At 38.5% G+C, this 14940-nt stretch overlaps 1 protein-coding gene across 2 annotated transcripts in view; it reads right to left on the reverse strand.

The window, feature by feature from the left end:
- Nucleotides 1-1387: 1387 nt before the first annotated feature.
- The window catches only part of COL9A1 (collagen type IX alpha 1 chain), a 69346-nt gene continuing 55793 nt past the window's right edge, over nucleotides 1388-14940 (reverse strand). For both annotated transcript variants that reach the window (XM_049818152.1, XM_049818153.1), the window contains 8 exons: nucleotides 13355-13390; nucleotides 13203-13247; nucleotides 11366-11398; nucleotides 9069-9215; nucleotides 8189-8243; nucleotides 5948-6136; nucleotides 3057-3134; nucleotides 1388-1812 (listed from right to left, as the gene is read on the reverse strand). In XM_049818152.1, the coding sequence (XP_049674109.1) occupies nucleotides 1628-1812; nucleotides 3057-3134; nucleotides 5948-6136; nucleotides 8189-8243; nucleotides 9069-9215; nucleotides 11366-11398; nucleotides 13203-13247; nucleotides 13355-13390 (768 nt within the window). In that variant the 3' untranslated portion in view covers nucleotides 1388-1627. The remainder of the gene's footprint in view (nucleotides 1813-3056; nucleotides 3135-5947; nucleotides 6137-8188; nucleotides 8244-9068; nucleotides 9216-11365; nucleotides 11399-13202; nucleotides 13248-13354; nucleotides 13391-14940) is intronic.

The following is a 14940-nucleotide window of genomic DNA, read 5'->3' on the forward strand; positions in this document are numbered from 1 at the left end:
TTAATTGTAAAAATTCAACCTCTTTCATATTTTCTCATTTAAAATACTGGGCTGTGCAAGGGACAGAAAGATTATAAAAATTAATCCCATTTAACTCATTCTCAAAAGTCTCTAATAAATGTGCAAATATACTTTCTTTTAGTAAGCAGCTTTATCAGACATTTTTCTCTCAAGTGATCTCTATTCAGGCATTTTCTGTCAACACGTGAGGTGCCAGAGAAGCAGCTCTTAGATGCAGCTAGAGCATCAGGTTTGGTTTGGGGAAGTCTTATCTATTACTTTTTTCAATAATTCCTTTTAGGGTATGTGTTATACCAGTACTTTTCCCTTTAGTGTTGTCTTACACATTACATGCAAAACGCATAGCTCAACTGATTGTGCTATTTCTTTCTATTCTCACATGGCATACAGGTCAACTATTTCGAACAGAGACAATTAAGGGCTAGGAAAAAAAATCAATGCTTAAAGCAAGCCTGCCAGTTTGTATTTGCAAATTTGGATGACTAATAGTGAAATGAAAGGAAACACCATAGGATGGTTTCATTGTTGTCTTTGAAAGAGAATACACTTCAAAGAAAGTAAAGTCAAAACCACAAATAGTTTAATTTATACAGAGAGAAACAAAATATCCACATTGCACATTTTCCTCTAAAAATTGAGTTTATCTAAAAAAAGGCAACTTGGGATGTCTCATGGTGGTCTTCTAGCTGTTCTCTTTATTTGTATTGAATGTAACCATACATACAAAAACATATAGGGGGTTAAAACATTATTTATTTGCTTTTTGTACACCCACAGCTGTTACTTCAAAATCTGTAATCTCTACTATAAAACTTCTATATTTCTGGGACTTAAAATTCCCTCAACAGTGGCTACTAGCCTTTTATTTTCATTTCACATAGAAGGAGGCAAGCTGGAATAGGCTTCATATGAAATTACAAATGCAACACAAATTGGAGTGGAAGATGAAGAGGTTATTCCACATGGCTTATTCATGACAACCCAGCGATCATACCTTTACAGAGATTTACAGCATAAAAGGTGTCAGGGGTGGTAGGTTTCCCTAGGACCAGCCTCCCAGCTGTGTTTCTGCAATTGAACTGAAGAGCGGAGGGAGGCTTAGCATATCCTGTACAGCACATACATACAATGAAATGACTGTGCATGACATGATGTAATTTGCTCGGGCGTGCTCTGGAATTTATTTTATAAGCATAAAAGAATAGCTACAACTGAAGGAAATAAACTGTTCCTTCTTTATTTGTTGACTGAAGACATGTTATTTCACTGTATGTCGTACATAGAGGAAAAATCACAGCAACTCTTTATAAAAAAAAAAAAAAAAAAAAAGACAGACAAGTGCCTTTCCCCCCCCCCCCCCCCCCAAAGGGAAAAGGAGCCCGAGGGCATCACCTGTGTATTTCTGTAAGCACCAATGGTCCAGCTTGTGTTGCTAAAGTACACCTTTAGAAAGAACGTACAACCACTGTGTTAAAAATGCCTTACTGCAACCTTGGTTGAAAGGTTTCTTCTTGTTTGTATTTCTCCTTCATTCCTTATTTTTTACTCAGCTGTCTGTGCGGGAAGTAAATTGATGCCGACGCTTCGTGGCACTTTCGTTGCGTGTTCACGGCCCTTTCGTGTTCTTACCGGCTCTCTGTCCAGCTTGCATTCTGCAAGATGATGGCTCGCAGTACCCAGGAGGGCCGGGAGGGCCAGGAGGACCAGGAACCCCAGGCTGACCGGCCACCCCAGGGAGACCTCGTTCACCATCACGGCCTTCCCTGCCGTAGCTGGGTTTGCCTGGTTCACCTGGAAAAGCGGATGCAGGTCTAAAAATCGGCAGCATGTGACTTGCTTAGTACGCCTGTAGCTTTACTGAACATCCTGTTCGTAAAAGGTGTATGAAGATGGGTTTTTACTGCTCTCAGTAGGTTCCCCATAGAGGTGCCTACTTAGAGGGACGGTTTTCCTCTAACAGACAACCAGGCTGTGTTTACTCATCTGCAGCCATGAAAGTTCAGTCCCAGTCCTCTCCAGTTATACTGGTGCAGATCTGCTGCTATTAAAAGCTATGCAGTACAACACTGCAGACAACCCTGTTGGTGATGCATAGGAAAGTGTAGACACTACTCACTCCTTCAGAGTTACGTTAGTGCTCCGGAAAGAGACATCTCAAGAATTTATTTTTATTCTCCGCTCAGATGTGGTGGGGAAATAGACATATACAGCGGAACTGCTGAGCACTAAAGTGATTTTAGTAAGCCTCTTCTAATGATAAATTTTAAAGAATACAACTCTGAGTTTCACAGACGTCCTAGGTATCAGTATATACCAACCCGAATTTTTTTTCTTTTTACAAAGAGAACAAATTTTGGTAATTTCTGTCTATATATATAGAGACAGAAACATGCTGTAGAGAGATAGTGATAGAAATAACGTTTATTTTCATTCACTGGCCACTAGAGGCCAGCTGTGCTTCATTTATCAGCAAGAATCTGTCCTGGACCTCTATTACATGATACCGCAATTAATTACCACAAAAATAAAGGAGAATTGTACTTTGAGTGTCCTAAATTATGAATGGAGATTTTGAAGGCTGCTGTGGCCTTGATAATGAGATAGTGAGATAATCTGGGGTTTGTGGGCTTTTTTTGTTTTATATATATATATATATATATTTTTTTTTTTTCATATATATATATATAAAAATTGTTTTCATATATATTTAAAAAATATATATAAATATACATAGTTATATAAAAATAGGCAATTAGAGAGATATGTGTGTGTGTATGACTGCCTCTTTTTTAAAAAAAATACATTTTTCCTAATTGTTCTACACTGACTTAAATGGGTGGTACCTCTTTAGTAAAAGAGCTTTTAATTCTGATTTGTGACTGTAACAGTAACTATGAAGTAAAAATTATGAAGTACTGTTATCTGGAAGTTTATTGCTTAATGGACACCTTTTATCTTTTCAAGACAGCTTGAAGTATCAGTTCTGAATAAATTTTTACATCTCTTCTTCTTTATCCTCACCCTCTTATATTTACCTGGAAGACCTCTTGGTCCAGGGTAACCTTTCAGTCCTCTGCCTGGAAATCCTCTTTCTCCTCTTTCTCCTGGTTCACCTAAAGCAAATTCATGAAACATTAGTTACAGTCTGCTTGGAGTATTACTTTCAGTAAGTTCCCTCTCAGAGGTGAGCAGTTAATAAGTAGAGAATTCAGGTGGCTGTATATATTCTTAGCATCTTTGAATTATGTCCTGACATTTGTCCTTGTAAGATGTTTGGGATTTGTTTTGGGTTTTTTTGCCCCCATTTGAGTTATACTCAGAACTAGACATGTAGGAGGGAAAAAACCAACCAAAAAACAACACCTGGAGCTGGACAGTAAGTAAGTACCACATGAAATATGCCATAGCCTATATAACAGAAATAAACCAAACTCAGAACTACAGAGGCTCTTTTGGAATACAGACTGGGTTTACTGGCCGAGGGCTCTTGCAAGACCATGTGAACTCAGCTAAGTAGAAAAAATTCTCACGTGCTGGTCCTTGAGGCAGCTAGAACACTGAAGAAAAGAGAAGCTGGCTTGCACAGATTACAGTATTCTGTTGACATCCACATAAGGTGTTCATAAAAGTAAAACAACAACCTTTGGTATTATGGAGACTTTTCTTTGGTAGGCACCCAGTTTTTCTTCAGATTCACATGTTGCTCCAAACAAGAAGCATCTTAGTAATAGGAAGCGTTTTTTGTTGTTTTGGTTGTGAAGTTCAAATTCTGTTCACCATATATATTTCATAAAAGTACGTATATTTACCACTTGTGAATACCCTATGTAAACTCTTGATTTTTCTTTTTTTTTTTTTTTTTTTTTTTTTTTTTTTTGCTGCAAGTCAAAAGTCACAAGTATAGGCCTAACAATAGTTGACTGAACTTTATTTTATACTTCCATACTTCATTGTACTGCGGTGAGGAACATTAGCATAGACTGTTAGGTTTGTGGCTTGCCTAGAAATGGCACAGCAGAAACAAAAAGAGGCTATGTAAAGGAACACAAGAGTCAGTGCAAAAGTCCAAGTTTCAATAAAAGATGCACACAGGGTACTAGAAAAGGAATCTAATCTCTACACTTCAGTCTCCCTAGTCAACATGGCAATTCAGCCTGTCTTTGTAAATACAGCTACTGGAAGCACTGATGTCAGGTTACCCACATATACTGCTATTTCCAGCCACTGAACACTTTGGAATAGTGTTTACTGCTGGTTACCCCAAACTTCTCCAACTTCTTATTTCTGTTTCTGCCCTCCTTCACTACCCCAGATTGCTGATTAAAGTCACTATAATATCCTTCCTTAAGCCAGCTCTTTTTGACTCTGTTGTTGATGCTGTTAAAATCACCGTACCTTTGTATCTTCTGCTCTATGTCATGGTAACACATTCTTGTGTTTCTATCTCCTCTTTATTATGACCTTCTAAACCATTCTCGACCTCCTTCTCCTCTTCCCTTTTATCACGTCCTAGATACCCTTTTCTTCTCGCTGTGATCTCAGACAACTCCCCAAACGGATGGGGAAAGTCAGTTCATCTCTGTGACCTCTGTGGAACTCTGGTAACTACCAGGAATCCAGAGGGAAGCACTGAGATTTTTTTCAGGGTGCCTGCCATGTACCATCATGGTAGCTCTTGCACATGAGAGCATTCACCACTTCTCATGTATCTGTAGTTGTATTTCAAGGTTTACTGTAAGGTAGCTTGGTATTTGATGACAATTAAGATAGGAAACAAAGCACCTTGCTTGTTTGGTGGTTTTTATGCTCTGTAGATTATTTTCTTTTTAATATTAACACAGTGCAGCCTGCTGTGTGCTGAATCAAATTCAGCATATCTGATCAGCTTTGTATCTCCACTTTTCGCTTCTGCGAATACAGATGACGTTACATTAAATGAAAACAGTAACAGAGCTCCAGCAACAATGCTGTTAAGGTTTGCTTTGTTTGTACTCTATTCCTTCTCTCAAAGGCTTTCCCAATTTTACTTCCAAATAAAGCTTGAGACAAAAGTAAACACTCTAATCCAGCAACAGACCAGCTTTGTGCAGAAATACAATTTTTAAATAAAACCTTCCTTCAAGAAAACAAATTGAAATCGCTGCTGAATAGAAACTAATACATACATAGTGGTCATAAAACTTTGCAGAAAATTCTACTGTATAATCCTTTGGAGGGGTATAAAACCTCTCAGTCGGGAACAAAAGAGATTAACTTAGATCAAAGATTTTTTGTAAAGTGTAAGGTAAGTCAATTTTATTATGGATTTGTCCTTTCCAGAGAATCAATAGCTTGTGGTACATGGTGTGATGATGTTAAATGGCTCAAGTATTATGCCAAGTAAGAGGCAGATTGTTATCAGTCACTTGTAATGTGAGAAACTGGAAAGACTTAGAAAAGTAGGCTGGAGATTAGCGAATGAATCCGACTGTTTACGTTAGCTTTTGGGATTGCAAATCTTGTGAAAGTGAGGTCCACAACCAGACTGAGTGGAGGAAAGGGAGAATCACTGCTGGAATTTTTCAGCATATGAAAGCCACAAAACTCAAAAGTCCATGAGAGGGGGAATTAATATTAGGAATCTGACTCAGCTGCTTACGTCTCGTTCAAGGCAGATGCCTGTCCTTTCTCATATTAAGTGAGTTGATGACAAAAAACGGATTTATAAACAAGTCTTGCTGAGGCCAGGCCTATGTGCCTTTTAATAACTGGGGCAACTGAGGCAACAAGTTACAGGAAACAGCTTAGGTGCCTAATTCAGGATCTTTTTGGACTTCGCATGTGTACAACATACATCCACAACCTGTAATCCAAAGGAAAAAAAGAAACAAACAAACAAAAAACCCGGAGCATTCGGCAACCGAAAGCCAGTTACAGAATTTCTTACCTTTAGGACCTTTACGACCAATCTCACCAGGGGGACCTTTAAGTCCAGGCAAGCCACGAGGTCCAAGCTGTCCTGGGAAGCCATTTTCGCCAGCAGGCCCTGGAGCACCTGGTGGCCCTGGTCGGCCAGGAAGACCTGGAGCACCAAATTCTGGCCTTTTAAGACTGGCTGCCAGCTGAGCTAGTTGTTCTGCAATGAACAGGAGGACAGAATTAAGCAGTGAATGAACCTGAATGGAGAGATTCCCATGTTCAATGAAGAAGAATGTATTCTCTGCTATAGAAACCGACATATTACAGTACGGCACCTTCCTTATGTACAATGCTATTTACAAAGTTTGTTATATGCAAGATAATATCTTAGTACTACTACTGGCAAACTGCATAAGCGTACTGAGAAGCTGGTCACTCTGAAGCCTACATCTTAAAAATTTAATGTTTGCAGGCTGAAATGACTCAGATGTATATGGTTTATTTAGAAATGTCCTTATAACTTTATCATTTAAATGTCAACCATCTAGTAAGAAAACTTACTCATGCAATTGCTGCCTCTTAAAAGAGCAAATCTCTCTCTTCATTACTACTTGTTAATCCTGTCAAGATCCATCTTGGCAAGAAGGAACAGCTGAAAAGCACAAGGGCAGTCATCTATGTTTGCCTAAGTGCAGGCTTCTTTTTCAGAGGAAAGAAACCCTCAAATTTGTCCTTGTGAGCTCAAGTTTGATAAATAATTGAACATTTTATGTTGATCTTTTCCTAAGGTAAATCAGCAGGAGCTTTGCTCTTCATTAGGCATAGGATCAGCTTGCCATTCCTTGGAATGGTCTAAGCTAGCTATTCCCTTTCTTCCTTCCCTTTTCAGGCCACTGCTGTAACAGCAGATGAGCAGTACTCTCAACATTTCTGTGCTAGACTTCAAATCCATCTTCCAAGCATGCCTTAGAAATAACTTTGTCTGGATACAGCCTTACACAACTCCATATGACATTGCTATAAAAAGTCTGCATGACTTGGCAAGACTAGTTATTTTGTGTCCACAACCAAGAAGTATTAAGAAGATGTGGGGAAGGGGGGTGGGGTAGGATCCAAAATAAAATAGGAACTATAGCAAGCAAATATATGAGGAAGACTGGGGGTAGCACACTGCAGGCAAAGCCTACTGAGGAGCTGAACTTCAGTTACAGTTGTCTTTAAGCTGACAAGGTTCCAGGGACCTACTTGGATTGATTGCTATTTCTTTTTTTTTTTAAACATGATAGCATTGACAATTATAGGGGGTGTCAAGAGAGATGCAATGAAGACAGTCTAGATTTTTCCCATACCCTTCTCTTCACTGCTATTTCTGATGGTTATGAATAAATTCAAGCATCATATCTGATTTCACTATAATCCTCCTCAATATTACTGTGTCTTTCAAGAGACTACTTTAAAAGGCCTTTTTATCCTATTTATAGAACATTTAAAAAAAAACAAAAAAAACCCAAACAAACCTGTTGGGCAGTGTCAAGAACAGTGAAGACTACTGAGAATTTTTAGATTAAATCATGAGCAGTAATTTCTTTCTGGTAAACTCTTAACATTACAAAGGCATAATGTCCCAAAGGGCATCTTCAATAGCAAGTACTGAAAAGTCTCTTTTGTGCTTACAGGGCAGCACAAGTTTTTATACTCAGTAAATCCCGGCACTCAACTGTATTAGAAAAGCTCCAGATTTCTGTGTGTGTCAAGTAGAACTAAGCAAACATAATTAGCGTTTTGAACACCTGCCTATTGCTTTCATTTCATGGTATGTTATCTCCAGAAAGCTTCTCTGCAGTCCTTTTTTTTTTTAACCTATTTTGCATATAGTTTGTTTGCTATAATCTAATAGTGTATGAGTACAAATGGCAAAACAAGCTTTCAGTGAAGTTGTGTACTTTTATGTACGTGAACCTAGCAAGTGATTTGTACACAAAATGTATGTATTTCATAAAAGTGCTCCAGTCTATGGCCTAGTTATAGTGTGGAATCAGCGGGTAGTTCAATGAGGCTGCAAAGTACATATAAAAATAATACAAAAATAAGGGACTTGTTTCTCATATTGTGTCCACATTCACATGTGGGAAGATTTTCTGCCAGGACCCCTACTGACACCATGCTATTTGTTCTGGATAAGAGTGGGAAAATCTTGGTTGCCTCCACAGCAGTAGATTATCCTGATTTAAATGCACAAGAAACATCAAATACTTTTTACGATATTTACCTTGCATGACTCTCATGCAAACCTGCTTAATATGCTGATCGGTTGGTTCTTTTCCCTAGGATTTAAAAAAATAATAGTTTAAAAAAACCAGTTGATATCACAGTACATTTTATAAGTGTGTCTGATGCTAAAAATGCTGTCGGGTTGTTGTGGTTTAACCCCAGCAAGCAACTAGGCACCACACAGCCTCTCTCTCACTCCTTCCCCAGTGGAATGGGGAAAAGAGTTGGAAGGGTAAAAGTGAGAAAACTCATGGGCTGAGATAAAAACAGTTTCATGAATAAAAAGAAATAATAATAATTATTATTATTATCTTGTGTCCCTCCAACCTACTTACTGATGGGGCCTTGTGAGGAGTAGAGAAGACCTTGACTCTGTGTAAGCACTGCTCAGCAGTAATGGAAACATCCCTGTGTTATCAACACTGTTTTCAGCACAAATCTGAAACATAGCCCCATACAAGCTGCTATGAAGAAATTTAACTCTATCCCATCCAAAATCAGTACACCAGTCAATAAAAGGTGTTCCAGTCCCTGCAAGTGTAACTATTCCAGCTGAAGTCAATTTGACTAGCAAGATACTGTGTGATACACCCACGTATCAAACATGGTCTCACACGCACTACAAGAGTGGGGCGGGCATAAAAAATTGGAACTGACGGGAAAGCTGAGGACCCAAGGACATAACTGTGTACAATCTTAAGATTTCTCTGGTGCACAAATGTGTCTGCTGTGAGATACAGTGTATTTCAAACTCTACTGTGGCACTTGGGTTTTGCATGCATATGTATCGCCTGATGCAAAAAAAACCCCAGGAGTGGTGTGAGTGACAGCTAAAAGTGTTCAAAAGATACCAATTATCACATGAGAACAGTACTTACAGCTGGACCTTGGCTGCCAGGCAGACCTGGGGCACCCTGTTCACCCTGCAAGCCTCGCGGTCCAGGTGAACCTCGTGGCCCTTCCATGCCAGGCAGTCCCCGACTTCCCTCAGGCCCACGGGAACCAGGGTCTCCGGGATTACCAACCTGACAACGAAAGAGAGGAATTTCAGTGGACTGCTGTACTAGCGTTAGACTCATTCTGACATATCAAAATGGTGACAGAAGCTATTTGTAAATGCAAAGCAATGAATGCTGGGATGTAGAGTTGTTGAACAGCTTCTTTTTAAATAAGCGACTGGAGTCAGTGGTTGTGTGATTTAAAATGAGGTCTGTATTCCTCACTTAAGGGGAGAAGTGGAAAAATAAGGTACTCTGTGGAAGGAGGCAAATCAGCACCCGTAGTGACATGCACAAGACATTGGCTTTTTGTCAAAGAACAGCAGATACTTGGTTTCTAATTCTACCCTCGTGCATGTCACGTGCAACTTTTTTAGACATTAAGTGCTCCTTAAATAACAAAAATTCCAGCTTCCTGCTTGCTCTAAATGCCTTTCATGCCCTTTTGCAGAGAGTACTACAGTATGAGCCTGTATTGTCTGGCCCCAGGCTGCTTGGGAACACACATTTTTGCTTTGTTTACATCTGTCAGAACCAGAGCTCACTGCACACAGGTTCTAATGCCTACTCTTGATTTTGCTGGCATAGGGGAGGGAACATCCTCACACAAACTGATGTTGACAAACTGCCTGAACAGATGCAATGCCAGCTTATTTCACTCAGGGAAGGGGTAGAAGGAGCTGTTTTACTAGTACAAGCATCCTGATGCCTGGGGAATGAAAGGATTGATAAGGCGACATCAGTATGTCCACTTAAGTACATTTAATAAATAAAGCTATAGCTTCCACTCCAGTAAATTTTCTAAAAGTGATTAAATATCATGCAGAGTGAGACCTATGCCAACAGGCACTTCTAAGTTACTTTCAATACAAGTTATTTTACTATTAATCAATAGTAGTACTAAGAAAGTAAAAGAACACCCAAAAACCAAACAACCCCCCCAAAACACCACAAAACCCAAAACAAGCAGAAAAAGAAAAAAAAATCCTACATACTTATGGCTTCCCAAATCTGCTGGGAAGAAAAAAGAACACCCGCTGAAACAGATGCTCAAGAACAAATTACTCAACTGTGGTATCAGTTAGATCCACAAGATGGAGCCATTTCCGTTCCAGCTATGCTGCATCTAAGACAGCTGACTGCTGTCCCTGTCAGAAGAAAACCCAAAGAACATGCTTCCATAGATATATTAAGACAGCAAAATTCTCTTCATGGACTATACAACCAGGAAGCCATTATTGCTTTCTGGCCCATCCTGGTGAGTTATCAGGTTCCCTAATGGATTACTCATCCCTGTGTATGTACTTACTAGGATGGCACGCACTCTAGGGCCTCATCAAGAGAAGAGGATTTTAAAAACCTAGGGGAATAAAACTATGGATTTCTCCTCTACTCTATCTCTTCCTCATGTCCTTCTTGTAAGATCTTGATTAGCAGTAAACACTCTCTGGCTTGCAGCGGCTTAGCCCCAAAGTCACACAGGCCACTGAGAACACAAGCATAGCTCTTTCTGTTATGTTCAACCTCAGTTCCCTGTAGACAGAACTGTTCATGTGTTAGTATCATAGCCCAAACTGTCAGCTGCTGTTACAATCCTACTCTTCAGTGATCCTGAAATAAAAGAATGCGTTCAGCTCTCAAATTCTTTCTCTTATGTGACATACAAGCTTCTCTTCACCATCGATATCAAGGCTATCATTTCATTATTTCTACAGAAAAAAAAAAAGAAAAAAAAAAGCAATCTGGGCCAGAAATACTTCTGCTTTCACAGACATCACAGTCCTGCTGCCAGCTTTTTCACAGTGTAAAGATTACAGGCTGGACGCAGCCACTGCACTGAGCGTCCTTTCTATACAACACCTACTGTACAAAGAGTGCATTCATTTTCTAAAAAAAAAAAAAAAAAAAATAAAAAAAAAAATTAGACGGCCAGAAAACTGCTGCTGAATGATGCTTCTCTTTCATGGAGCTTAGAATTCAGGACATGAATTCTTTTCCAAAGCCAATTCATTTTAATATTAACTGTATTCAAAATTTAAACAGAAGAAATGCTGTTGGAAGTCATTCAATTTAACTATGATAAAGAGCTCAGCTCATTATTTGTATTTTCTTCCTTAAATCAGAATCTGATCTACTGATCTCTGTATTTCTGTAGCAATGCTATTCATTATACTTACAGCTCCCTTTGCTCCTGGTAATCCCATATCACCCTAAGCAAAAGTAAGACAAATGATATTAGAAGAGTATCTATTATCATAGACATTACAAATGCAATAAACGTGACATGATTTTTTTCACTATAAGAAAAAAAAAACACCACATATTTAGTTGATTTACACAAAGTTGCACCTCAAATTATTTAGAATTCATTTGGAAATAAAACTTAAATTTTAATTTTTTTCCTAAAATTCCCTCTCAAAAACATTTCTGTAAGGTGCAAATAAGAAAGCATGTTTATTATAATTGGTTTTGTATTGCTTATCTTAGAATTAGACACATGGCTCTAACCACTCAAACCACAGTTACAGCACAGGACAACATCTCAGACAGCAGACCACCTGGAAACCTTTAAAGGAAGCATTATTTAAACAGGTTTTTCTAGCCTGACAGATTTACAGGTATTTTACAGCGATGTGTTAGCCCTGACAGAACTACAACAGAAACGAGGCAAGAGTCTACCCAAGTGCTGTGAAGAAGCCAAATCCCTAGAAGCTCCTGTTCCCAGCAGCCTGGCTCCTGGCTTGAACAACCCCAAGAACCCTCTATCACTTGACTGAGAATTGCAGTCCCACTATTTAGAATTTTTTAGTTTTCCCTCTGAGGTGGGGGAAAAAAGGTTTCAAAATCTTGTCACAAATCACCTACAAAACAGATCAACTCTTCTCCTTCAGTGATTGCGTATTAGTCTCTAAGAGATTTCTGAAAATTCTATTTTCCCAGTTCCTAAATTTCACCATTCCTAAATGGTGAAATAATTGGTTTCTAGAGGTCAGAAAGGCCACCGTGTCTGTTAAGGAACAGGCCATAAATTACACAGAAGTAACAACTGTTATTGGTTTAAAAACAGACTAACTGGCAGCACACTTGAACAGCCTATAGTGTTGCTTCCTGGGAATCTGCATAATGATGGTAAAGCTGAATTACTGGACATCTAGCTCACTAGGGCTGTTAATTAACTTTGAAAGCCTTTCAGAATTGCAGAGCGTAGGAAAAAAGTGCTCATTTCTACCACACAACCTGGCTACCATTTTTTAAATAGGGAGCAGTTTACTTCCTTTTGAAAGATTAAGTTCTGGCTTTGCTGGATGGGCCCCCACAGAAGCTGCTGGACAAGTGCATTTCTCTTTCTGTAGAAAACAAATCCTCTTTACCCAAGGGCACATGACCCAGGCATTACCCATGTGAATTCACAATATACCACATTCCTGCGGCATATACACGTATCTGTATTCCTCCAGCATTATCACAGTGGCAGAGCCTCTTCCCAGACCATTCTCCCTCTCCCAAACATCCAGTTGCTAAATCTTATTTCCAAAGATAAAGGGAATACAAAATATTTCCATCAATTCTGAATTGTTAAGGGTATTTATTATCTATGCTCCTATTTCACCTAAGTTAAACTACCTCCTCATCCTCACTGCCTCAAACGCCAAGAATTTTTGTGTGTGTGTATATGCATATATGTGTATTTATATATAAATGCTTAGTCTCTCTCTACGTATGTATCTATATAGATAGATAGATACACACACCCCCTCTTCAAGGCAGCCTGTACTGTGTATAATACTATACATCTAATAATAGAATATGCGTATATCAGAGTGCTTTCAAAACAGCAGGAATAGCATGACCAGGCTAATAGAACTGCTGTGCTCTGCAATGCCCAGTTAGTATAAAACTGAAATGTGATCTTCAATGATCAAAACATATGCTTGAAGCACTTTAACAATACTTAAAAGTTTTCATTTACGACAACAGAATACTAGATCAGGTGAAGAGAAAATAACTCCTTACTAAGTCACCCTTTTCTCCTCCATCTCCTTCTGCTCCAGGTGCACCCTATAACAAAAAAAGACATACTGTCAGCCTTCAGATCTAGTCAACATAATGTACTGCAACATATGGCAGTGTCACTTGAAAGTACCATGATCTCTAGCATGACTTACTTGTTCACCCTTAGGTCCTGGTTCCCCCACTGAACCCTAAAAGGTTGAAGATTAAAAAAAGAAAAAAACAACAAACATTTCAGAATCTGAAACTGCAGGTTCAAAAGCATACTAAATTATCTTCAATCCTCCCTGCCATCTAGCATTAATGCAAGAGACCTTTAAAGCTGCAAATTTTTAAGAATTACAATGAAAGCACTTAAATCTTACTATATAATTAAGTTGACAGACTGAAGGCAAGTAATAGCATGGAACCATGCTATATAGTCCACTGCCACACTGAATGGTACAGATTCTGACTGTCAAACAGTAGATCTCCCCATTACATGGCAGATGCTCTTGTAGCTGCTACAACTCTGCTCTGCAAATTGGTTAGAAGTCATAAGCAAAAAATCCAGTAAGTGTATAAATTTTTCTAGCCCTATTAAGTATTCCTTATTGCTGTAGGCCATACCAGCCCTGCTAATGTGGGATAAGCACAGACATTCCCAAGTTCAGTCACAATCTTGTCAGGCTTGCTGTTTAATTCTCAACGTTTTTTAGTAGAACTGTCTCTAGTATTTTAATCATTACAGTCAAAGCTAAATGGCTTGTATCTTAAAGATGATATTCCTTTTTAAAAAAATAATATATTATTAAGTTTCATCTTAGAATCCTGTAACAAAACGTACCTGTGTGGACAGGCAGGAACCAAAGAGGAATAACTTAATGACCTCATTAATTTCAAATATATGTAATTTGTTTCTATAGGAAATGTATTTCATTTTTAGAACAGTGTATTATTTAAGAAAATCTCAGTATTTGTGTTCTGTTAGAAAACCAATCACACCATCCTTAAACGTTCTTTGCAGTCTGCGCACATTCAAACATACACATTCCTAAAGAACTATAACTGTGCATTAAAATTTTTTTCTAAAACAGATGGAGATACAGCTTTTTCTCTCCCACTTCAGAGATCCATTTAATTCACATAAGATACAGGCACACAAACAGGTGAAACATCCAGAATGTAATGAATTCAGATTTGTTCTTATGTTCATGAGGACAAAAAGCCAATCACAGACCAACTGAACATTCCAACTTTGTCAAGCAACATTGAAACTATTTTGTCTGAGGTGTTCTCAAAATCATGCCTTATTAAGGTTTTTCCAATTACTCACTCAAAAAGACATTGACTTCCAACCTAACATCATTTTGGGGGTTCTTCTTCTCCACTTACCCTTCTTTAGAGCAACAGAATTGCCAATAGATAAGGCTGAGATAGGAGAAGCTTTTGCTTTTGTGAACGTGGCCTGTAATATTTTTTATTAGCAAACCTAAAAATCACAGCTGAAACTATATGAATCTATTCTACATTGACTCCCAAAATATCAATGGAGACAATAGAGTAAGATGTCAAAATATGAAAATATCCACTTTTTTGACATACTGCTTATCTATTTGTAAAAATCCCTCTCAAACCATGCCCAGGAATTGTTTGCAAAACTGCCAGTCAGCATCAGCCAAAACTGTACCAGGGGCTACACTAACTATTTAATAGTATAAAGGATTGTGTTCCAGTGCCCACATTTTGGTCTTGGCCTGGT

Source organism: Accipiter gentilis, chromosome 15 (assembly GCF_929443795.1).
Source record: "Accipiter gentilis chromosome 15, bAccGen1.1, whole genome shotgun sequence".
NCBI classification, from domain to species: Eukaryota; Metazoa; Chordata; class Aves; order Accipitriformes; family Accipitridae; genus Astur; species Astur gentilis.